Source organism: Dromaius novaehollandiae, chromosome 5, assembly GCF_036370855.1.
Source record: "Dromaius novaehollandiae isolate bDroNov1 chromosome 5, bDroNov1.hap1, whole genome shotgun sequence".
Classification (NCBI taxonomy): Eukaryota; Metazoa; Chordata; class Aves; order Casuariiformes; family Dromaiidae; genus Dromaius; species Dromaius novaehollandiae.
The window spans coordinates 58,271,175-58,298,299 of record NC_088102.1 but is presented as its reverse complement, the minus strand read 5'-3'; the positions used below and the strand labels follow the sequence as shown (position 1 = coordinate 58,298,299).

The following is a 27,125-nucleotide window of genomic DNA, read 5'->3' as shown; positions in this document are numbered from 1 at the left end:
TGGGGCAGTACTTGTAAAATCCAGCACAGGATTTTGATACTCCTGCATATGCCCAGGCGGGCACAATGTTTAAAGGCAGCTCTGCAGCTCAGCTGCAAGAGAACTATACACCATATTACATTTGAAATTATTTTCTAGCATTCATTTGTTACACAACAGTTCTCCATGTAGGTATCTTGTAGCAGAAATGAGCACATAATATACATATCTGAAAAGATAAGAAAGTCTGCTAAGGACCCTCTTCCATTATGAAAAGATTGTTCAGTGCTGATATGCACCCATCTGGATGATGCATGGTGATGCTCTGATGAAATTTTGCAACTCGGACTGATAAAATCCTACTTAAATTGCAACAATGATTGTTTGAATTACAGGAAGCTCACTAAACATCAATACAAATGTTCCAGAGCGGGTACAGTGATGTCATGTCATTTGTCTGTCTCAGAGTTTCCAATCATTCGGTATTCATACAAGCTAGTATGTTTATCTTATTTACTTTCCCAATAACATTCTATACACAGTAGTAGAGTAAGAATGACATAATGTATTATCTTGCCTTGTAAACTGAAGGTTGTTGTCCCTGATACAACCCTACCTCACAGAAAGATTTATCAGAAAAAAAAGTTATAATTTTAGAAAAATATCAGTGTTTTTATTACAGAAATTTTATGTAGCGACAACTGGATTAAAAGAATTGTCAAGGCAAGAATCAAACACTGACAACGCGTTTAGTTATACATCAGGAAAAACAAAGTACAGATTTGTTACAGTAGTTTTATTTAAAGACAGACAAGCAAAAGAATCTAGGAGAAATTACTATTTAAAAAGAATTATATATCTGATCACTTAAAATTCAAATATTCAAAGTATATAAAACTCAAGAAAGGGAGTGTCTAGCAAAATGTTAAGTACTGATGCCACAGCTCCACATCGGAGATTCATGCCTTGTTCACCAAATAAGTGGAACAACAAATTCCGTTTCACTTTGGATATTCGCCTATATAAAGTAATATCTAGTCATTTAATAGTTATGTCAGCTGCTAAATGGAAAAAAATGAACAGAAGCATGACAAGAAAGCTATGACAGAACCCGCAGAGTAGCAACCGGGGCAGGTGGGTTAACGTTACTGTAATATGAAATTAAATCTCCTTTTTCAAGATTGTAATAATGAGACTTTTTAGTGAATAAAAATATTTTAAATACTGTTAGATTCATATCCAACACATGTATATCTGTCACAGTATTTTCTTCTGATCTGTTGCTTCCATACAGCAACACATAAAAATACATCCAACATACGGTATGCACTGAAGCTCAAACTTGACTGTAATTTCTATAGTGCTGCAGTCATCTGTGTTGCACTGCCAAGTGAACAGACAGGTGACCTGCTAAGCTTTTCCAACTTTGATTTCTATGATTACATCTCTGATGTAAAATATGACACCATCAGAAGTAGTAACATTCTTACTGACGTTTCAGCGATTCCATTAGCACAACTACTTGGAAATAGTAGAGAGCCTAAGCTTTTGGGCATTACGGCAAATAACCTAACAATGTTCTGACAAAACTAAGAAATGACATGAGAAAATGTAACGTGTTTTTCTTCCCTGCTCTTTCAAACCTCCACTGCTTACAGAAAAATTACACAGGTCTATTTTGGTAGGCTAGACTGTAAGACTTCAGCCTTCCAGTATGTCACATCACCTGCTTGCTGTTACACTACAGCCTGCTTAAAGAATCCATACGTGACAGTTCCCCTTCATGCATTTCCCAGCCTTAAACCCCATGAGTACCAGTTTCCTGTTTTTTTTTCCTTTTTTGTTCTCCTTAGATGCTTCTTCCTTTCTGCTTTTTCTATTTTTCCTTCCCTGGTATCACATTTTAATTTATTTGTCCTTTCCTGTTGAAAGGAGAGCCATTCTATTCTTAGGGGAGTTTCAGATCCCAAAATAAACTGCTTAACTATGTATCTATTACATTGAGATTGATGTCATATCAGAATCCGACAACATGCTGCAACAGGAACACAGCTACAGCAAGGAACCTGAGCATTTCTGCAAGCTCAGTTTAGTAAAAGTTTTTAAATTAACATGCCATGCAAAAATTTAAAAGATGCCACCCAAACATTAAAATGGTTTTAACTTTTTCTTTTATTCTTCTCACTACATAAATGGTCAAGTTTTTAACTTTGATTTCCTTTTTAAAGCAGTTCTTGCCTGACATCTAACACTAAAAATCAGACCTTCATCCCCACACTAAAGGAAACGAAACCAAGGTAACTGAATCACACTGGGAATTCTTTTTAATCAGGTAAAACGATATAATTTTGCTGTGACAGCAAATAAATTAAAAACAGATAGTACAGTCTTACAAAAAAAAAGATGATAATGGGATTTGGAGCCTTTTATCTAGGTAAATCCTTTGAGTCCAGTCCAGGGCAGTAATAATTGAAAGTGGCTTATTATTTATGGCTAAAAACTTCATCCTGTTCCCGCTATAGACAGACATTCACATTACAAAAAGGCACACTTGTTGACAATATTAACAGAGGCAGCAAGGATCAAATAGAGAACTTTCCCCTCATTCATAGAAATACCACATCTAAAATCAGGTTACAGCACGTTGAGCTGCTGTTGTGTAATAACGTTAGTCTCCAGGAGAAAAAGGAAAGGTGCATTATCTCCACTGCACATCCTTCTCAAAGGATAGAGAAAACATTACACAATTTCACAAGACCCTGCAGTAAACTCTGCTGGCAGTGTAAGAAGCAATAAAAATTTTCTGAACTTTAAAAAATAGTATTTATTTCAAGGTCACAACTGTCCTCTTTTTAAGCTATTAAAATGTATTAATATAATATGAATAAGATTATTAAGAACTCTCAAACACTAAGCCAAGAATTGAAATATATACCATATAATATCCATAATCCATTTAAATGCAATGCTATTTCAAGAATATATTCTAGTTTCAACTTTCTAAATGACTTACACCAAAATACAAAAATAAAAAATGCCAACTGAACTCTAAAGGCTGATCTACTCTGAGAATCTACACTGTAGAAATACTTATTGTTAACCACTGTTCTGTTGTGGAAAACATGAAAACTAAAGTTAACTGACTTACCTGCATATGTTAAACTTCAGAGAAAACATTAATCTCTTGAAATAAAAAAGTGCACCTCCTGCCCAGAGAAGCCCACTGCTGCTCGCTTTCCGCAATGCTCTAAACGTTTGCCGCTTGCAAATTATGCACGCAAATTTCTCTACTTGAGGCAAATCTTCACATTTTTCTTTACCTTTTTGTGCTGTTCCTGTCCCTGACACCTGCCAGCATTAACAAAGTCAATCTGCTAAATATTCCTTTACTACAATCTAGCAGTTTTAAATCTGTCTGAAATCCGCTCCATGGTCATTGCTTCTCCATGACATTGAGGGAAGGGCCTTAAAATGGCTCTGTCCTGTCTGCTAGGAAGAAGTGTCTTTTTCCAGCACTTAAAAGAATGAAAGCTTTGGCATATGCTCAGTTAGAAAAAAATAGCCAAACTTAAAAAACCCTGAGTTACTGAGAAGGTAATCATTTCAAAGTTTGATGAGGGCTCCTTTATAGCTCATTAACAGTTGGAGTAGATCTTAGGTGAAGTCAGAAAGGATCATTATCATCACCTCAAAGGGATTCTCATATAACATGAATTTCCCCAAGGTCAGTTTTGTCTGAATGTTTTCTTAATAAAATACTGATTTTAAGACTGACAGCAGAGGGTCAATTTTTTCACTGACTAGACATAAATGAGAAATTATATTATCCATAACTAGAACAGCATAAACCATCACAAACAGAGCAATGTACTTAAGGACATCCACAGTAATCTCACTGCCCAGACAGCCCTACGAATCTGTTTGGACTTACCCAGGCAGAACTCCTGGGAACCAGTGTGAAAAGGCTCTGCGAACAACTGATACACTAATGATGATGCTGGGACACTGGGGGGCAAAATTATCCATTACACAACAACTGCTTAAACATTGGAATACTTGAAGCTTTATCCACAAATAACCTCTTGACAATAAATAGTTAGAAACAAGCACGGTATCAGGACTAGCTCAAAAAAAAAAAATCAAAGCAAAAGCAACTTAGAGACAAGTAATGCAACCTTAAGAGGAAAAGACTCTATTGCAGCATAATGATAAATAAGAATATTTTTATTAGTCAGTTGAGATCTAGACTGGATGACAGTGATGTACTGCTTCGTTTTGTTTTGTTTTCTGTCTCCAACTCTGAAAATGGCTGTAGACAAATCAACTTGTACTGTGATCTGAGATTATGGATTTTTTAAAAAACATGAATAACTAAAAATAGCCAGCTGGGAAAGACATAAAACCCAGCAGACATCCAAGGAATCCCAAAATCTGCATTTCTCGGAAGAGAGGGCAACTTGAAGACAAAAATCACTATATTTACAAAAAGAACGTTAATGACTTGCCAAACATTGGTATGGCATTGAGAGTATGGTATTGCGAAAAAATAGCCGTTTTGGTGAAGTACCAAGGGAGGAAGTCTTTACCTGTTCAGAGACCTGAAGTAAATGTTTTTTTTAATAAAAGGTCCTGTTCCAAAATAGAAATTGTTACATTCTGCCTACCGTTATGTTCTCCAAGGATAGCCAACATTATAGTGTTCACTTTAAGGCTTGTAAGTGTTAGATGAAGTGTGAATATATAGTGAATATATCTATACCTACACACACACACAGGCTAACATCCGTGACATGGTTTCTGCTCAAATGTCTTACATTTGGAAGTATTAAGGAACCTATGAAAGTCTTTTAAAAAACAACCAGCATGGCAATCGTGACAACACATGGTGTTACCAGCTCTACCAATTTAAAAGAACTACTAAAAATAGCTTTTGGTCTACCGAATAAGCACCTACTTCACCAAGTTGTGTATTTCTTATCTCTCACCAGTGCCTGCATATCCACTAAAGGGAGAGACTAGTGAAATGGCAGAGTTTCTCTGCTTCCCCATGCAGTGTGTGTGGGAAAGGGGGGGGGGGGGGGGGGGGGGCAGAAAATCTGCGTATGTTAAAATTCTATGAATTCAGAGACTGAATTACATAGAAGTTAACGGGATTAAAGTGATCATGTGTTTAACCTGGTAATCTTCTTCATTCTAGTCACTTTAAACTGTTGCTTAACTGTCAAATTATTATATATGTTCTCAGGAGGAGAAGAGAAGGACAGCTGAACTGCAGAAGGGAGAATTCTGGGGTGAAAACTGATTTTCTAAGGTGTCTTAGACTCACGCAGGCATACTACAGAGAACCAGCTCTACAAACTTATCCAAATCAGCACTGTGTCTCAGTATGAGCTCTCTACGATTTAAAAAATGTGTATAAAAACAAGCATAATTAAAACTGTCGTGGTGTTTGGTATATTGTAAAAAGTAAACAGCAACAGGCAGAAACTGGACAACTGCATTAGTTTGGACAGACGTCAACATAATTTCAGATAAGAACACTGAAATGAATACCACCAAAAGCCACTCCGCGTGCTACCATTTCCATAATGAGTTATTGCTGTGTCATAACGACGTCAAAGAAAAAAAACATCACAAAAATACACAGAGACAATGTTTACAAGTTCCATCATTACTTTAAAGGTAATTATTTCGCTAGAACACATGACCGGTATTTCCCTATGAAAGGTTCTCTGCTTAACTGGATTAACACACTATTGATAGCTAAATTCCACTGCCAGCGGCAACTGTCAAGTCATCATTTCCAGAACAAGCCTATAAGCTATTTTCTTTATCCAGTCTGTGATGATTAGAACAAGCTCATCATGAATTTGCTCTGAAAATGCACTAAAACACGCTGCTGCAAAGAATATTCAAGATGTGCATGACATAGGATTACCTGCTATAATGAAATTAGCATGTGCATTGGGCACAGTTTACAAAGTTAAATACATTTTGCAATGAACAGAACAACACCTTTAAACGAAAAAACATATCAAAAAGTTAGAAGACTCAATTTTGACCCAACAAAAATTGACTAGTGTCTAGATGTCAAACTCCAGACACTACATCCAAGGGAGGGCGGGGGAAATCCAGCTCTGAATTTTCATGGAAACATTTAATAACATTTATGTTTTTTTCCAGTCAAAAGGGACACTCACATGTACGTATAGTCACTTCCTCCACCCACTTCCTAGCACACATGGGAGACCTAAGAGTTTTATTAACACATGGAAAAGGCAGCTAGGAAGTACCCTAACCGTCAAAATAACAATTCCTTTGTACATACACATGCACTCAGGGTAGTGGTATTGGAAAACATCCCCTCCACTGTGCTATTCAAAGCCCCAGGCTTTGCAGAGCCCTCCCCCTTCCACTCTTGCAGGATGATAATGTAAAGGTAGAGCAATTAAAAGAAAATTCAGATCCTTCCATTCTGGTGTGATCACCAAGAGCAATTTCAATACAACTATAACTCGCATTTGTTGGTTAATTTCTTCCCATTTGCAGCACCTGACCAAAAAGAGAAGCAGCAAACTTGCAGTACAGTCATAGCTAGTTCCTGTTATGCTTGAAACAAAAAACCAATTGATTTTAAAATTAGGTTTAGTAACAGAAACAAAACTTGTTCAAAACTGAGGAATTTTGAAGGCTGCTTCCTTCCTCCTCTCTCAACAATGCTGTTTGTTTCCTGACGTTAATAAAGCTGAGTGGGAGACAGAGCACAGATGAGACACTGCTAATGAGGGGGTCCAAACTGTCCCTTCAAAAGGGCCAGAGAAATGACCAAAAAGGTTTCAGCACACCAGGAACACAACCCAAAGAAAGCATTTTTGTTACAGACAAAAAGGTGTGTTTGTTACCAAACAGGAAATCTTTGAGGAAACAAGTTACAGTTCCCTGACTCTGTACTGGCAAAGGTACTATTCTACTATACTTGCATAGAGCTCGTTAGAAAATTTTATGAAAACATTTTTTCATCAGAATTTACCCAATTTGTCTAGGTTCTTGCCTGGTTCAGCAAAATCAGCAGCCAGCAATTCCATTTCAAAACATTGGTCATTCATGCAATAAAATTATCTGTTGCTACACAGAGCAGCTCCCACTTAAGACTAATTTACAAACATACAAAAGCAATTTCATGCAATATGTAGCTGGACTGCGGAACTCTGCTGCTGGTGATGCTAGAAGTCTACGTCCTTTTAAAAAAAAAGAGAGAGAGAGAGAGAGAGAGAGAATGTCATTAGTGTGCTACTAGACACAAAAGCTACAACATAAGGAAGCTAATAAGCTACAGACCCATAGCAGCTAGGAGAAAATACTAGGAACTATCAATAGAAATGTATCTTTACTTTTGCTCCCTAGTCTTTGCTGCAGCTTTCAATATCAGCCGCTATTGGAGATCAGATACTGAGTGAACTTCTGATCATTTGGTGCTGTTTTTATATTTTTTAGGTAATCACCAGAGGCTCGTGCGTGCATCCTGCAGCTCCTCTTTGCCTCAGCCTGTCTTTTCCTGAATCGGTTCTGTCTGATGTAGGAGAAATCACAGGATCTAGCAAAGGAAAGGATACCTTACTGTCATCTAGATCTGCTTGAGAGACATTTGTCGTCTTACAAATACTGATCAGAGCTGCATGTTCCTTCTATTTTAGCATAGCGTATACCAAAAACGTTACCCTTTAACATGCATTTATCACTTTCACAAATTTCATAAATCGGGTTTCAAAGGGTTAAAAAGCTTTCAAATTTTTCTTAGGCACATCATAAGTGAACTCAAAGAAGAAAAAAGGATTATGGCTAATGGGAAAAACCGTAGAAATTTAGTTTGAATATAAATTAAAGCTACAAAAATTAACATTTTTCCTTAAAATCCAGTTTCAATTAGAAAACAGAGACCATATTTAGGTGCATCATAAATATCCAGGAAAAACACTATTTCACCAGTTCTTCAATAACATGACAGTGTATTCAAAGCAAGAAAAACCAGTAAATATAATAATTGAAGTACAACAGATTTAGAAAACAAAAATCAATGAAAAGACATTTTGCTTTTCACAAAGCAAATATTCTTACATATTAAAAAAACAGAAAATTACATAATCACATATATTCCTCTTTAAATTACTTCCATTGCATTCCTACATCTTCTGATTATCTAAAATTCTACTGTGCCGCATAGTTTTGAGCCTGCAGGGAACGTGGGAAGGACCCAGTTACGTAAAATGTTATTAAGGCAGCAAAGCTGGCTACTTAAGATACTTAAATACTCAAAATAATTACATAGATTAGTGAGTGACTGTCAGACAAAAGAGTTACCTACCTACAATGCAGTACAAGTTCTTCAAACACACCCTCTCCGCGTTTATTACAGTTTAGCTATATGATCTTTAAAGACTTAAAATTGAAGGCGCTGGGCCTACTGTGTTTGTGTAGGCCACGAGGCAGACTAGCACGTAGCACTACTCTCTGAACACCCCCGTGCCAAGGCACAGATGGATGCCAGACCCAAACAACTAATTCTGGAGTAGCAACAGGCGAACTTTGCAAAAGACAACAGGCATAAAGTATGCTTCCTTCAGAGCAGAAGAGTAGCAATCTGAACTCCTAAGAATAGATAGCACTACTGATATCCCCAAAGAGCCACCAGCTCCAGTTAAAGGACAGTGCCCCTGCACATATGCAAGGGATCCCATAGAGCAGTCCTTTGGACATCAAACACAGGAGAGTATTTTAGAACAGTCTGAACTAATTTCCATTTTCCTGATACCTTCTCATAGGCTTAGACCTACAAAAAGTCCAGCATGAAAACCTACATGCTAGTTCAGCTAGTCAGGCATTAGAAAATACTTGTTTCTAAAAAGGAGTATAGAGCTTTTTAGTGTACAACTACTCAAAAGGAGGAAAGTTAAGTACAGCAGTTCAGTGCTCTGAGAAGACGTTTTGGGCAGTGAGACAGGAGAGAGAAACTAAACACAGATGCCCGATTCAGAAGTTGTTTCAATAGCCGTAAAACAAGGAAGCACAGACTCGCTGCCCTTCGACTACAGTGAGCTCTTTCCACGGCACAGTCAAAGCAGCTCTTTGCTGCTCACACGTGCTCTCCCTGTGACCCGGGTGGGCCCACAGCACTGAGCTGTAACCCCAACCAAAGTACAGCAGGGAGTACAGAAGTACTGGTAGTGTTTCCTCATGATCGGTTAAGCCTAAAAAATAAAACTCAGAGATCTGCTCCTTAGGTACGTTCTCTAGTCAATTTTCCATCCCATACATCTTCCAGTCTAGGACTTCTGAAGGAGAACAGAGAGACAAGGAGTACAATGAAGGAAACTGGGACAGGTAAGTCAGTATTTATAAATGAATCACCATTGTCTAAAAATGGGAAGGAGTTTTTGATTTCAGGTTCAAATTAAATTCTGTATTGAACAAAAATGTTTTTATTCCTTCTGAAGTAACCAAACTGCAGGAAATAGCATAACCAAGGGGACTCTTACTCCGGTTGAGCCACAACACCCCCCTTCTTGATTCTTTCCAGCTTCTTGCCTGTTCTGCTTCCATTTTCTCTATGCCCATTTCCTCTGTGTTGATTCCTTTTGCACACTTTTCTTTCCCGCTATCATCTCCTAACCTTCCTTTCATTTCTCACTTGTTTGCTACCTTAGACTTCCTATCCTCTACAGTCCTATAAGTCCATACGTATACAGGAACAGTTACTTTGAAATTATCTCGAGCGTGCACCCTCTTCCCACTTCCCAGGATATTTTGGGGTTGGAGGGGAGTGTTGGTTGGGTTTTTTTTTCATTAGCTCCTGCCCTGCCTGCATGGCTTCCTGTTCTTCTGGCAGCGGGAGTGCCAACCATGAGAAGTGAGCATTGGGCAACAAGCTGAAGAGAGGACAAAAAGCGCTCGTTATTAAACATTAGGAAGTGATTATTTTAGAAACCTGGGAGATTTTCACATATTTCTCTATAGGCCTTTGTGCCAGATCCTGCTAAAGAAGAGAATCTGCTATTATACCACACAAATGTAAACGAGCAGATCAAACACTGGAATTAATTACACTTTGTTGTTCTTTCAGATTTGTACTTCTTTTCTCTCCCCAGCCAACAGTGAATTAACCTAGATCTCTTATTTTGCCTCCTATAACATCTCCAAAGGGCAATGAGTATACGAGGTGGTTAGCCCAGGGCTCTGGCCATGCTGACTAAGCCCAATGGCTGCTGCGAGGCAGAACAGGCAACAGCTAATGCCTTCCCTTCCACCTTGCAGGAAGCACCAGTTTGAATCTTCCTCCTACCCAGCAGCTGCTATGCTCAGACTGCTTCTAGTGGCATCCTTACTACTTTCATCTTCTGTCAGATTCAGTTTAAAGTACTCAGTAGGTTTCAAGGGGACTAGGTTAAAAGCACACTTATGCATATTCTTTTCAAGAATAAGAGAGAGAGACAAGGAGTTGCTGCATCTGATTTTATATGCATTTGAAATACACAATGTAATTCACACAACCACACTGCATCAACAACAAAAAGATTTAGGGCACATGTGTGTCCTTATAGATAGATAAATAGCACATGTGTGTCCTTATAGATAGATAAATAACACAAACAAACCACTATACCTAATAGTATTTTGTGTTATTTCAGCAACTGAAAGTTAACAGTCGCTTTCTAAAAAGGTACAGATTTTGTTAAGCAGCGAGAGGCATCCCAAACAGTGTGGTTAGTCCCACTACTGGAGGACAGGCCTGGAAACAGCCCCGGGGTGCTGGCTGTGAGTGCGGAGGGCCAGGCTCAAGCACCCAGCTCTGCACAAACTTTCCATGCCCGCCAAGCCATTCCCTGCCTGCTCTGAGCACACACTTGGCCTGCGTTTCAGCATACCGCCAGTGGACTGCAGCACACATACGCAAACTAGGAAACTGCAGGGGGGAGCATTAATTACAAAGTAAGGTCTAGTAGATGTTTAGTTTTGTCAATAAGGGAGAGAAAGGACTGAGGTCCCTGTTCTGCAGTTTGTGTACCTTATTAATATAACACCATCTTCTGTATTAAAGTTGATATAGATTATTTATTTATCTTGGAGGAAATATGACTCACTCATGCTGGTTGATAGCTGAATTATTTAATAGGTATTGCACTGGTATTATTTCGTACAGGCCTGCAGGAGTCAGCCAGCACTCATATGAGCTAGATTCTCTGCACATATAAAATGAAAGTGCTTAAGTGTCCCCCCCCCCCCAAAAAAAAAAAAAAAACAAACAAAAAAACAACCACGCCATAAAACAGGAAACTGCATAAGGGGCATGGCCTCTTCTCAATCCCTAGCAAATTTGCAATAAATGTTGGACTATATTTTGGGGCTTCTTTTTTAAAGTTTACACTACACACTTTTACATTACAACAGAGGAAATGAGTCATTCAGTATGGTTTGTACAGAGGCTAAGAATGCTGATAGACAGAAATATAAACACAAATAGGTGTTTCCCATTTGTGAATGCTTAACCATCACAGCCAATGCAACCTCTGAAAAAGCAGAAATAAAATAAAATGAAATAAAATTAGTGTTAATTAGGTTTAGGTAATTCTGAAGCTGTTATATTGGAAACAGCACATGGCTACAAAACAGCTTTCTTAAACTACACATTGTACCACAGCATAACTAACTACTGCTGTGGACCAGGAATGAAGATAGCACAATGGTATACCCCAGGCACTAATGATGCACCCTAATTGCTACTTATTCTTCTATTTAATATACTACAGTGCTACAATTTTTTCCCTAGTTAAGTATCTTTCAGTTTCCCAACTTTCTTTGATAGCTCTTTGACACACGGTAACCTAAAACAACTGGTGCCTACATTAAACACTATGTTAAATAGGCAGATTACACACAGCAAAACAACACTAGGAACATAAGTGGTTTGGGTAAGGTAAAAATAGGACCGTATGTCAACTGGGTGAGATACACAACCCATATAGGTCAACTACCAGTAAGGTGGAGAGACCAATAAAGAAACCGCAAGAAATAAATTATAAATATCAGTTGAACACTTGACAGGTGGCATTTGTTAGTATTTCCCTACACAGAGAAATTAATCAGCATCATCATACAACTATAACTACAAAGTTTTCCCAGCAACATCTTCTGTAGAGCAAAGCTTTTCATTTAAGAACACTTTCACAGTGGAAGTTATTGAAATAATTAGACTAGATGACAACCTAACATTGGAAAGCACAGTGAGAAATCACCCTGCATAACCTACAAATTCTTTCCTCCCTTTCCGTTTTCTAGGACTCCATCATCAAAAATAACTAGACTCTCTGCTCCACTTTTAGCTCCTGTTCCAGAAAGGCAAAGGGTCCAAAACTGCTTGCATCTCCACCCAGGTCTACACCCAGTGTGATCTGCCTCATGATGGGAGCCTCAAATGCATCAGTGCACAGACTCTGTACCCTGCAATCCCTCGTGCTAATGCCAGGAAAAGGGAAGCAGCTGGACGACTCTCCAATCCTGCTGTCTCCCACTGGTACCAGCCACGGCAGAATTCATTCACCAGATCACTCTCTAGACAACTCAAAGATCTGTATTATATCCTCTGTAGCTACCATAAGAAAGGGCTCAAAACCAATTAACTACAACCACGTTTCTGAATTCAGAAACATGGCCAAGCAGAAGATGCAGAATACAGTATGTTAAATGTATCTCAAAACATTCATGTGGTGAGGAGGGTGTGGAAATGCTGTTGAAAACTACAAGGTGTTAAAAACATTCTTAAAAACATCCCTAGCTAAATAGCATACCTTATAAAAGGTGTTAAAAAAAAAAAAACAAAAAAAACAAAAAAAAAAAAACCACACCACACACACACACCACTAGATCTTGAGCTAAGACAGGCCTTCAAATTAATTATCAGAAGTCAGAAAATTAAAAGCTTAAAAAAAAGAAAAACAAAAACAAAAAAACCACTCACAACCCCAAATACCACTCATCACAATATATAGTACCATCAGTACACACAAACAATACTTATGACATCAGACCTTTTTGGCAAGTGCCACACAAGCTTAACGACTTACAGCATACCCTAACAGCTCAAACTAACTTCAAAAAATGAAGTCTATTAATTGATTAAACTATAGTAATATTGACTTAAAAAAGTCTTCATAAGTGATACATACTTATAATTTTAAAACCTTGTACATAAGCTACATAGCGCATGCATGTTTTCGAAGAAGTTACGCAACACAGTGTAACATCAAAAAGCTATCTAGCAAGTAAGTTTTATTGCAAGTAATAAAAACACTAATGAAAAATCTGTTCCAATTCAATGCCTAGAATCAACTTTCGACAGTTAAAAGACATGATAAATCCACGTTAGCTGTGAACCTGCAAAATCAAGAGAAAGCTCAGTTTTGTTATATATGCATGAATATGTATTTATACACATACACACGATGAATACTGATATTATTGTAAAGTAACAGCTTTTTTAAAAAAGATTACATATGCACACAATAATTGAAATTGAAACAATAAAGCATACTCTCAGGAGAGATTTCATCATGAAATATCTGATGTTTTGAAATGTTTTAAACACCTAATGAATGACTGACTATAAGAATGAGGACCTACAGTTCTCAAAAATATCCAGTAAGGCACTGAAAATATTGTTTAAAAATTCAAACTCTGAACTGAGGGAACTGTGCAAGTAGGTGATATTTTGTTAGAGACTACTATGCTGCCTCCAGGACAAGAGAAACATGCTTGGCACTTACAAAGGAAAAACAGCAAAATCTGCAAGAGTGCTTACACTGTGAAACAAGATTTCACAAACATTTGATTTTAGCTCTGAGAAAGCTCTTTCGTGCACTGGTGAACCTAACTGGATAACGCTCAATGGTATAACAACAGTGCAACTGGCAAACTGCTCTGTTCCCCAGCTTTAGAGAGTTTTAAATACACTAGGCCCAGCATATCATACACCAGGAAGATAAGAAAGAGAAATCTTGAATTCCATGGAGCATTTGCCATGAGATGCACAGAGACAGTTAAAAAAACCCCAACCAAACGAAAAAAAACAAAAACAAAAACACCCCAGCTTTCACTGCAGAAGTTAGACTCCTGGAAACACAAGGAAATTAGATGAACCCTAAAGTATTCTGATTTTACCATCATTTACATGTACCTTCACTAAAAAGCGTGGATGCAAGTTGCTTCTCTGTTGCTAAACAAGCCAGTGGTGAGATTCTGGTGTGACAGCCCAGCAGCTGGAGTCAGCCTGCAGTCATACCACTCCAAACGGGAAGCGGGAAGGCACCACTCGTCCGAAAGAAAATGCTTCCCGCCATCCCCCTCTCGCGGGAGCTGCCCATCACCTTGTGCTGCTGCCCACTTCTGCTAATGAGGCCGTGGGACAGAGAGCCACAGTATCTGCCCCTCTCCCACACGCTTTGTGACTACGCAACACGGGGATTCAGAGCGTTTTCTGAAATGTTCATTGGGATAAAACTGATTATACTTTTCATCTCACCAGCACAACTTTGCACGAGTAAAGACTCACCCACTCACACAAAAGTACTACTTTTTTGAACTATATTATGCCTGCACTTTAATCAAATTCTGCTGTTCGATCACCAGTAGACCAAGATCAAGATTTTTAAGCACAAGAATCTCCTTTAGACTGTAGCAGTGTAAAGACAAAGAAAAGCCATCATCTGAATTCTGATTTAAACTGTTGCTCCTACTATCACTATTAATTCAAAATCTACACTGACATTACTTGAATCCACAGCATTTACATGGTACCATGTAATGCTTGATGTGTTATCCCTATCTTAATGTTACTTGGAAATTCTGTAGGGGAAAAAAAAAAAAAAAAAAAAAAAAACACGCAGAAAGGCTGGCCGCTATTTCATCCATTCCCATCCACAAGATATTTTCATGGATCTCAGGGGGGGGAGCAGATCTGCAGTAGCCCTTCCATTCTTTTCCATATCAAAACAAAACAAAACATTTGAATCTGCTCTTATGCTCTGTTTCTATAAACAGAGAATAAGAGGATATTAGAGACCACATTATGTTGGGTAGAAAATTGTAACAGAGAATCAATATTAGCTTTGTTATCAAACATGTATAAATATGTAGTTATGCTGAACTAAGATTCCCACTCCTGAACAGTACTTATAATGGCTTTGCTTAGGTCCTGGTAATCATAAAGTAGAAGTTTAAAATGTGAAGTCAATTAAAGAATCAACGAAGACTATGCAAAAAGTGCAAACAAAATCTTGCCAAATCCAAACAGCAATTTGTTCAGCAGACAAGCCACAGCAGCTTATCTCAACACCAAATTCTGTCTGCTCAGATAAGAAAAGAAGCCAGCAATCAAGCACTGCAACTTTAAAGGGGGGGAAAACATTACCAGTGTCTCAATTCACTCATAATGGCAATTCCTTACATTATCACGTTATCAGGACTCTTTTTCTGTATATACTACTGACAGTAACCATGCTCACAAGTATAGCAGCTGACTTCGAACACTGCTGACCTTGAGCAAGCAAATGCCCTTAGCAGCATGTACTTCTGGCTTATTTCACCGCAACAGCGAAACAGCCTCACCATCTATAGTAGTATAGAGTCTCTGGCCACCACCCCCGACTATTTTAAGATATCCCAATACACTTCAGTGATGCACAGTTCAAAGTGATAGAATAACATCTGCTAGCATGTTTAAGTGCAAGTTGTTTACGGAGGAATTTTTAGCTTGTTCTGGTACTGTGCTTCCCGAATGAGCAGAAAAGAAAACGCAACTTATTAACAGAGCTTTGCTTCCTGTTTACACATCTAAAAATCAAATTTTTTTTGTTTGAACAAGAATATTAGATACTGTGAAAGAAGAAGAGAAAACATCACACTAGATAAAGCTGATTTAGAAAGTTCAAGTATGTGACAACAAAGAGAGGGCTTGAAAAAGCAGCTGCTTTCTGAGATTTCATTTTTACATGACTTCTTCCCTTGATTGTCCCTATAAATAAAATCTATAGTAGCATATGAATTTATTTGTACATAAAGTTAGGTTGATATTCTGAACATATGTAATTTGTATGTTGACATGATGTTACGAACAATCACAAAGTGCTCCAATACAATAGATTAGCATGCTACTACTCACTGAGTGATAAGAACTGATTATGCCTACAATCCTAACCCGATGTAATATAAAAACAAACACACGCATACACCGAAAAAAATCCACATTAGATTAAACTAATAAAAACACTCCAGGAAGGTACTGTCAGCCTATGTTCTTCAAAATCACTGGAGTGGCATGGAATAGAGCTAATGAAGTTGCAGAGCTCCGTGAGACAGCAAGCCTGCCCAGGAGTATCCAGCACCACCAGAACTTTCTCTCCTGTAGTGTAGATGGGAGAGAGAGGGAACAACAGATGAAATAAGTTTCATGAATTTGAAAAAAGCATAAGCTATGTGTTTTATTCTAAAATTGAAAGTTAAAAAAAAGCTATAAATACAAAAAACAGTCCTAATGCAACAACCTCAGAGCAGGTACATAACCCTCACTGCAATCCAGCCGATGGACAGTAATTAAGTGACAGACCTCAATTACGCTATTCTTTTTTCAAAGTTCTTAAGGAACAAGAGATTCACCTGGATCTAATCACTCTGCTGAACTGTAGCAGGACTGACTGGATAAGTGAGATCTACCACAATCCCCATCCAAGCAAACAAAACATTCATCTTAAGGAATGATCTTTCTTAATCATTAGGAGATTGCCTGAAATGAAACAGATGAACCTACAACTCTTGACAACTGTGTGCAGGTGGAGGAGAAGGGATGGAGGAATTTACACAGTGGCTGTGTCAGGACTACAAAATGCAATGAACATCACTTTTTCCATCCTCTCTGATTCTTCATGGGAAGGGAGGGTAAAAGGAGAGAGAGGAAAAGGGCTGCTCTCATCCAACAGAAATACATCCAGCAGTGATTTTTCCAACTCTCTGAGCTCTGCTGCAACACTAGTGACATTTGGCATTCTGTCTGGAAACAACGCCGCTGATTAGTGGTTATTCTTCTTTGGAAGGAGCGAGGAAGGATATCACTGACTGATGCAGGAATGAGTTAACTCCCACTTAGTTCATCTACCCAAGCACTTGCTTTTTCTTGTGGGCACACCATTGAATAAACCAGGACCATATGTTATTGCTCTCACCAACAGAGCAGAAAAACATTTCCAAGCTATGAGCATTACTTTATAATCAAACATCTTTCATTCTGCAAGCATCATGTGAGTAATCCAAGAACCTAGCACAGGTTCAGGAGGTCACCCACTCCTTTTATACAGAAACCAATTATGCTGCTGCCCATTGACTCCTTTTCCCCAGGCCCTGCAACCCCTTTGACTATGCTAAATAGCAGTTTAGGCATGGATCTCTAGGATGCCAAGAGTAGCCTCCTTCCATTAAGAAACTGATCATTGGTTCCTGAAAATATTTTTTTTGCTGAAGTTTACACCTGTACCATAGCAGCAGTACATTTTGCTACAGTATGATGAAGCAGATATTTTCTTGGGAGATAGAAGATGGAAGACAAGAAATTTAACTGTAAGTGCAGCTATGCAAGCACTTGGAAGAATGACTGTTAAACTTCCCACTGAGGTTATGTGTAAGGAACATGCAATGAAACAACACACTCATTCCTAGGCAAGCAAAGACTATAAGTTCATGACGTTAGAAGAACTTTGGTAACTTTTGTAAAGGTTTATTAAGACTTCATTTTCAAAATCCTGTCTTCTAGGAAGACAACCCAAAGATTAAATCAAAGGTGATTCCCCTTGAAAAAATATAAATAAATGTAAGCATCGACTCCTCCCAACCAGCGATGAGCCCTAGAAATCACAGACGTTTGTATACACAGACACTGATATAAAGCTGCTGTTACAAACTCTGCCTTAGTGATCTACACTTGACATGTAACGCAAATATCAAAATGTGTTTTATGAACTCAACCAGTGTTACAAGCAAGTAAGAAGTGGGAGAATAAAAATAATGAGGGAAGAAGAGGCTTTAGCATTATCAAACCCCACTACAAACATTTTTGTCATTAGATGGAACCGTACATATTTCAATTAATTTTTACATATCAACCCCCTTTGCACAAAGCCTGAACAATATCCACAACAGTGAGCACTTCTGAAGTTCAGAAGTGCAGAATGAATCTCCAACAGCCATTTGGGCATTAACTGATGATTAAAACAGAACTCCTTAACCATTCATGGTGCACACAACTATTTCAAGAAGATTCATATCCTTGAATAGGAGTTTCTCTGGAAAAAAATCCTGGAAAGGATACCAGAAGAAAGAGATGTGCTGTGAAACCAAATCTAAAAAGTTATCTCTGAACACAAAACCCTGAGAAGGCCATGCACAAGCTCTTTTCATGACAACAGAAGCCTTGCAGAAGAAAGGTAACTAGGCTCTCTGGAGCAGATCAGCACAACTACCTTGACCATTTTATACCACTCAACTCTTTTGTAGGTCACTGCTCCTTGTAGCCTGCCATTCTGAAGCCCCTCTTCTCACACCCACTTTCCAAAGCATTTATATGTTTTACATATATGTATGTATATATGTATGTATATATATATAAAACAATTTTTAAAATCTCATTATGAGAAACATGAAGGAAAGGTAAATAACTACCAGAGTGAAGGGAGAACACCACCTGACTCACCTGGTGAGTGCAAGAGGCAAGAGATTCAGAAAGACAAGCTATCTGTTGATTCCCCTACTTTCCAGCTTCTGTTGTGCAATAAAGGAGAAAAAAGGAGCTTTTCATCTTGGATGTAACATTCCAGTTCTCTTGATTCGGGGCACAGGTGCCCAAGAAGAAAGAAAAGCCACATACTTTTCATACCATTTCCATATATGACAAAAGCCTGATCATCTACACTGTATGTAACAGGATCCTTTTCTTTTCAAAGTGTATACACTGCCTGGTTACTTACCTACTTACATCACTCATAAAAGGTCAACAAGCATATAATGTGAGGCCAGCAGCAAAGAAAAAGCTTCATATACAAGATCCCTCTATCCCACAAAAACTAAAATCCAGGCCAGCATAAAAACAGTATGTAAGCACAGACACTATCTTTTAGGAAAACAGCACTCATAATAACATTTCAGCTTTAAAGAAAAAAAAGATCCATGACTTAAGACAGCGTATTGTGGTAATTATTTATTCATATCAAGTAACTACTCTTTATCTCTGCAAGTGAATAATTCAACTTATAGCAATACACGACACCAAAGCTTCAGTTTCCAAAAGGTAATGAAATGTCAAAAAGTATGTTTATATTCATTTTAACCATTTCTTACTTTCTCTTTGCTTGAAAAAGTTGAAACAGAAGCAGGAAAACATCAAATCATTATTATTATGTTTATTTTGTCTCCATTATTGCTCTCATCTATATCCTTTCAAAATTAAATAGTCCCACTCTTCATGATCTCTCCTCATACTAAAGTATCTTAATGTCTTCAATAATTAACATCATGGCACTTCTCCTTCTGTTATAGGCCAGGATAAGGTGAAATTTAAGTCACTCCATTGTCCATCCATGTATCTATATTATATTCTCTGCCTTAAGTCATAAGTTCATGTCATTGCTTGTTTTTCCAATTCGGTACTCACTTCCTCTTACAGATCTAAAACACTGATATTACCATTCAGGCACTGCAACAGTAGACTTAGTGGCATTTTCCATTCTTGCAATAATTAATCCATGGTAGTTCCAGAAACAAGCTAAAAAAACAGTAGTGTTGAGCTTTGAAGAAATACACTTCCTCTTTATTCGCTTATGCAAAACTTTTCCATGGGCTTCTCTTGAGCATGCAGCATACCCTTCTATACACACAGGAGGGCATACTCTTTCAGCACGGAAAATCCCATTTTTGAAAATGGGCATGGCATAAGTGACCTAGGAACTGTAGTAAGTTAAAATTGCTACCAGAATGAACAGTTCCTCCCTTTTCCCCACGCCACCTTCCTCTTTGTGCTGGCACAAGTATTCAGGCAGATGCAGAGTGAACAGAAACTGAGGAAATTATACTGGTCAATATAACGCACTGCTGCACAGTTTCACTCCTGTCTGGTTCCACGACACAAAGCCGTGGGGCTGCAGGGTTCAGAATAAGCAGCCTGAAGCTGTGGGAGGACAGGTCTCTTCCTTTCAGCACTGCAATCTTACACCATTGTTTAAATGCAGTTCAAGTCCCTCTCAGATCCTAAAACAGTAGTTTAAAAATAAAACACAAAAAAACACTTCTGCTTAATACCTTTTTCTTTAAATTCTTGGGCTTGGCTGAATGCTTCTACAGATCAGACCAGGCCAAGTATCATACGACACTGACATTTACCTGGGTGTTTCCTGGATAAGAGTAGTATGTTGTGGATGTTGCTCAGTGAATCAGAATCTCAAGCACTGTCATTTCTGAACAGATAGCAATCCCCACTGATAAGATTGACATGTAAAGCTTATTATAGCAGTTCAGCAAATAAATAATTTGTAAAGATTTTAGACAAGAATACAGCTGCGATCATGCTAATAAGACATGATGTTGAAAACAAGCATTTTTAAAAATATATTTTCAATTTAAACTCTAATGGGATTTAGTTTGAAGCTTTAAGTAGAAAAACATTCATTAAATTGGATTTTTAAATGGACTGAACAAACATTAACACCACTGAACGTGAGTTTTCAATGTCTCAATTGCTGCTCAATTCTTTTAAAGAGTTTGTTTCAACATGTCATAGTGAAACAAGTCAAACCCGCACTATCACTCCCACCCTTTTCTAACACAAAACCATTTAGAGTACAGTTATATTTATGAAGTAGTTCCTTATATGGTTGACAAGCAGCACAACCTCTGTCAAAGTAAATACCATCTCCATATGATATATTCTCTGAAGACTCTTTTCATGCCTTTCTAAGGCTTCTGTATTCAAATTTCCCTCATTTTGAGGGCTTTCAGGATCAAATCCCTATTTTCTAATATTATTTACACTATTTGTGTGCTTCCAAAGCAGTAAAACTAACATGCTGACAAACTTGACAAGCTACACAAAATTAACTTGAATCACTCAAACCAATGGAGACTCATGCATCCATGATGCAATCCAATATGCTTAAAAAAAGTTTCCTTCTGAAAAGGTTTACTTTTACAGCAGAAAAAATACTACAGTATAATATCAATATTTTTTCAAACTAGAATCAATTTTAAAATGGCCTTAACCAAGATTTAACCGCAATGAAATATCAAAGCTATTCATGTACACCCCAACCCTAATTAATGGGCACACTTGCCAGATTCTTTTCTTTATATGCCTTTTTTACTTTCAGAAAATACTGAGTTAAATGCAGCTTTACAGGATTCTAAAACTATCAGAGGTAAGAGAGTATGATCTTCTACTGAAGAGTCTGAATATTTATAAAGCACTTCAGTGCAACTTAGTAACTGGGGAATTTTAGATGCACATGCCATATGAGTTTACATGGATGTCATTTAATCTTTTCATGAGTTAAACTCCCTGTGTAAAGTTCTTACATTGAGACAAGACTGGCACATACACCCAAGTCTTTTTTCTTCTTGGGAAGAAAAAAAAAAAGATAGATATAGATATATATAAATGTATTTTTTTTGAAGGCACATCCACAAACACTGCTTACTTACACTTCAGTACACACAACACTATACAAGCCTCTAGAACACACACATGGTACCAAGGAGTTAGACATGGAGCTTGCTAGCATACAGACTCATTCTCTCAGCAAGTATGTCAAATTTCTATATAAAGTACATAAAACAAACCCGGGTTTCTAAATGTCATGATCTTCTCAGATGAAGACGAAAGTTGCAGAAAGTTTTCTGTGTTTTTCTAATAATTTTACATTATTTTTTCATATGTCTCCACTCAATGGGTATTAAGGAGCATAAACACAATCAAAACAGACCTACAGCTAAAATTTGTAGGTAGACCACTGAATAAGCACCCCAGCAGAACGGTTCTGCATCTGATGGGCCATCTGCCATGGAAGGAGAAGAACCAAACTGAAACTAGCACACAGTGGATTATTACAGTAGGAGCGCCCAGGTGGGCTGTCCAGCAACATGGCCTCTTCCTTGTCACTTCTTGCCGAGGGCAAGGAGGAGGGGGAATGGCAATAGGTCACCATAATCTGTCATTGTTTAAATAAATAAAAGCTAAAGTAAGTGGGGAAAGTCTTGAATATCTGCTGAATTATAAATTTGTACGGAACGATCAATCAATACAAGGACCTTTGTACTTGTTGTCCAGAACCTCCCAGAATTCATGCTGCCTCTTACATCTCTGTCCTGAAGGAATGAACTAACACACAGTCTCTTAAATGGTATACAGCTATTAGACTGAAAGGAACTCAAGTTACTTAACTTTTTATTTTCTTGTGTACATTTTTGTGTAACATATGAGCATGCATCAATCTTCCTGCTTCCCAATTTTGTATTTTGTTGACGAACTTCCCGGAGTTTTTAAATCCTTAGCTGTTGTTTGTAATTAAGTAATAAGGAAATGCAGGTGATGAATTAGAATATTTATAGGAGCACTATACATGAAATGCTCTTGTTTACCATCTACAGTCAAATAACAATTAGGTTCTTCTGGCATGAACACCCATCACTTGAATTTCATCAGGCCTGGAAACAAACTGCACAAGTTTTCAGTTCCAACTTGAATAGATCCAATACATCTTAAAGTTTAACTCACTCGTTGACCTGGTTTACTAGCTTTTTACTGAATTTGCAGACATAGGCAATACACAAGATGTACCAGTCAACAATGCAAAGTAGGACTTGAAAAAAGTGCTCAATCAACACACGTTCAACTTTTAAAAAAAGCAAATAAGTGCAACCCATAAATAAATAAACAGCTTTTAAATGTCACACAAATGGGATATCTATAAGAGAAGATTTTTTAAAAATCAGAAATATTCATCCATTTTGAGGCCAATATAGAATGCAACTACACTCAATCAGAACCAAGTTTAAGAACTAGAGAAGATGTTTACAGGTGTTGGAGAAAAACAAGATGGTTTCCATAACCTTTGGAAACAGGATATTAAAATACGGCACTTCCAGCACACTGTCTAGCTACTTACAGGAAGAAAGGAAGAAAAAAGATATTTGGATAAGCAGGGAAAGCATTCTAATCGAGCAAGTTAGATTACAAAATGAAAGCTAATTTTTTTTCCATCTTTCTTTTAAAAAGCCTCATCACACATTTCCACATAACAGCAAGTGATGTCTTAGGACAAACTGCAACACAAAACATACTTCTAGAAAAAAAAATTACACTGAAAATATTCAGAGCAAATATTCACATTTAAAATGGTAATCAACTACTTGATTTTAGAATGAACTATATTCTTAGATGGTCCTAACTTTCTCAAAATTAATATATACCATCTGTAAGGGGAAATATTTCAAACCATTAACTTTAATAAATGCTAAAACCTTGTTCTGTTAAAAAGTATTAGAAACAAAGTAAAAAGACCTACCTATAATACCGAGACTGTAAGTAGGTTGAACAAATAGTCTTTGATACATGGCTGGCAGACCCAAAATCTATTACTTTAACTCGGTAAGGCTGCCGAACAGGATCCACCAACATAATATTCTCTGGTTTGAGGTCAGCATGGATTAAACCAAGACTTTTTAGTTTTTTCAGTGCAGTGGCCACCTGTTGCAGAATAGGCCGTATTACTTTCAATTGCAGAGGGCTGAATTTGTTTTGTTTCAGGAAGTCGTACAGATTCTGTTCCAACATCTCAAAAACCAAACAGGTATGATTACGATGCTGAAAGCATTCGTAGGCTCTCACAAAATTAAATTCGTCAGCATTTTCAGTACTTAGTCTTGCTAATATGCTCACTTCTATTTGTCCTTGGCGTGCATAAGAAGGATGATTCTTCAAGATTTTGATTGCCACAATCTCATTTGTCCCCCTTTTCCAGCACTTGACTACTTGTCCAAAGGTCCCTCGCCCAAGGAAATCAAGAACCTCGTAAGTATTTTTCACAGAGCACAATACCTCATGCTGTACTAACTGATAATCTCCATCTCCACTGGTACCACTTTGTTTTGAAGCTGCAGCAGTTGTCACAACTGTCACCGGGTTTCCTACATTGGTTTGCAACATTGCAGGCAATATGGACAGTTCATCCACAATCTGCATCGTGCTGTTCTGATTATCCAGCTCTTCACTCTTACGCTTCAATCCACATCGCTGGGGTCCGTCCAGTATATCCAATCTGCTTTCTTGTGTCCCAGTCTGAGGTGCCTCTATTTGAGCTTGCTGCGCCCGCGCCGCTAACGCTTTTGTAGCACCTGCAATATTTTTTAAAGCAACAGCATTTGACTGCAACAAGAAGTTCTGTCCTCGAGGTCTGTCAAATGGGTTTTTAGTCTGAAAGAAAGTACTAACCCTGTGGGGAGAAATTCCAAAGTTTTTACCATTCACATAGATCCATGGGTAGGTTCTTTCATGGTACACACAACTGCTTGGTTCTAATTTGAGTTTCTTCACACTACAGAAGGCACTTGACTGGGTTTGATAAACATATGGTGGATAGACCAAGACTTGTGAGGCCATACCTACAGAAGGAAGAGAAGAACAAAAAGCAAGTAAGAATTCTACACTCACATTTCCAAAGTTTACAGCAGTTTCCTCCTTTGAAATCAGAACATATTTTCCATGCTAACTAGCTTAAAGTAATGTTGTATTTAGTTTCTTAGGGCAAACAACATGGTCATCACACCTCATTGGTGCCCACTCTTTAGCACACAGAAACAGTAGCAGGTTATAGTAGTGAACTTCTTCACTGGTTGCACAGGACAGAACTGAGAGAGTCTGGAGCAGGCTACTACCAGTAATTTTTGAGGTAGATGAACCACCTTTGTGCTATAAAAGCTAAATTTTCATATAAAAACCTCCAGCATTTCTGCATATAAAGCTATCTCAGTCTTCACCGTAAGTTAGATAATTGATGCAATTATTTATCAATGATGATGCAAAAAAATTTACAGCTCTTAATTATGAGCTGATCCTACCTGTTATATAAGGTATTCAACCTACCATCATAAGTATCATCAGGCTTCTAAGAATACATGGGCCAAAGACATGATTGTCAATGCTCCCAGAATTTCACTGTGGTGAAAGTCAAAGTGATCTGGTTGTGTCACAGGGCCTGACCTACCTCAAATGCGTGTAAATATTCATGTAAACAATTGTAAGTTTCTGGGTAAATTAAGGCATAATCTAACCCATTCACAACATGCAGGTCCTTTCTCTAAGACCTTTCCATTGTAGAAGTTTGCATATAAATTATATAGTTTAACAGAACTGTTCATCTGTATGTATGACTATACCCTTAAGATATTTTATTAAATCAATTATAATCTTAGAAAAAAGATTAAGGTGTAAATAAAGATGTAAAGTGTGAGGAAACAGACCTGATTTCACTATACACTTGATCATGTCAAAAGTCAAATTCCAATTTTGTTTGCATCTGTGACCCTGTTCCCTTCCACTTACTCTACTTCCTCTTCTTGGCCAACACCAGCATTAAAGTCTTATTCACCTGTTTCTCTCCTAAACAACTCTTCTATTTTATAAGGCAAACCACATTACACGGAACATCAAGTTCTCCATGAAACCATCCACTTCTCTATTCAGTCTTCCTCTAAAAATTCACTTCAAAAGATAACTACAAATGCTAATTCAGTCATAACAATTACTCGAAGTAGTTCCCTTTGTTAAGAATTTCTACCACCCAAACCCACCTTATTTAAAAAGTACATGAAGTCATGCTTTTTCATTTTATACACTGGTTTATACATTACCAGAATACCTGGTAGATTACAGTAAGCTCTTCAGAACAGAGTTTGTTTCTTACTGTAAATTTAAACCAACACTTTGCACAGAGGAGCATCAAATCTGGCTGTGATTTCTGAACACTACTATAATATATCAGGGAAGTGCTTTTATTCCAAGATGAGCTATCATCTGGAAAAGTTTTTTATATATTTTTATATACATAATATACATACACATATATTTCTTGCAAAAAAAGACTATGAATTTTAACTTTTGAAATTCCAGCAAAGTTGAGAGCAAAGATTCAATCTGATTGACACCGCCTTTCTTGAGGTCATTACATTTTTAAAGACTAAGCCTATGCAACTTTTTAGAATGAACTATCACTTCGCAGAAATCAGTAGTGAAAACCTATTCTGTGCAAAACCAGGTAGTTTGTCAGATCAGGAAGTTAAAGAAAACAACAGCTCTCTCCCCTCCTCCATGCTCTATACCCTGCAAAACAACAGAGGATTAGTCCTGCTGCCTTCCAAAACTCACCAGCCACCTCAGAAAGCTAGTTCCACGGAAAGGAGCATCAGAAGACTTTCTAGGGTTATGTTCCACGTTGTACCTTTCTTTCCCAAACCAGAACTCGAGTGTGGCTGCAGAACATCAGATGGAGGTGGAAAACAAGAGCAGTACCTTGCTTGCATATAAGGAAGCTCATTGCACTTTAAGATCCAGAGGCACCCCCTCTCGCCAGTGCCACCCCTTCCATCTCTTGCCTCTGTACCCACCCTGCTGAGTACCTTTCCAGAGCTGCCTATATGCCATCCTCACCAGTCATGCCACATAATGCTGACCACTTTAAGAAAAAGGCAAGGCAAAAAACAGTGTAAATGATTATATGGTTTTGGTAAAAGTTACAATTTACACCAGTCAGGGATCAGCTCCCAGGAAGGAATTCAGCACCAATAATACTCTAATTAAATCAACTCCTCATACCAAGTACATGAAGATTCTGGCAACAGGCATTTCAATGGCATATTCATCACATCAGACATGACCAAAATGATTCTGGTCAAATGAAAGCTAACTAAACACACAGCACAATTATTCTGAAGCTGCAATTTGATTTATGAAAAATTAGTATTTAAACATCTTAAAGAGCAATTAAAATAATCACACAATCACAGCTGATTAG

At 37.7% G+C, this 27,125-nt stretch overlaps 1 protein-coding gene across 7 annotated transcripts in view; it reads right to left on the bottom strand.

Moving 5' to 3' along the window:
• The window catches only part of HIPK3 (homeodomain interacting protein kinase 3), a 113,152-nt gene that overhangs the window by 35,273 nt on the left and 50,754 nt on the right, over nt 1–27,125 (bottom strand). For 4 of the 7 annotated variants that reach the window (XM_026111612.2, XM_064512927.1, XM_064512930.1 and 1 more), the window contains exon 2: nt 23,622–24,717. In XM_026111612.2, coding sequence (XP_025967397.2) covers nt 23,622–24,715 — 1,094 coding nt within the window. In that variant the 5' untranslated portion in view covers nt 24,716–24,717. Of the gene's footprint in view, nt 1–23,621; nt 24,718–26,479; nt 26,589–27,125 lie in introns of those variants that run through there. The other 3 variants (XM_026111614.2, XM_064512929.1, XM_064512931.1) reach the window with 3 other exon arrangements.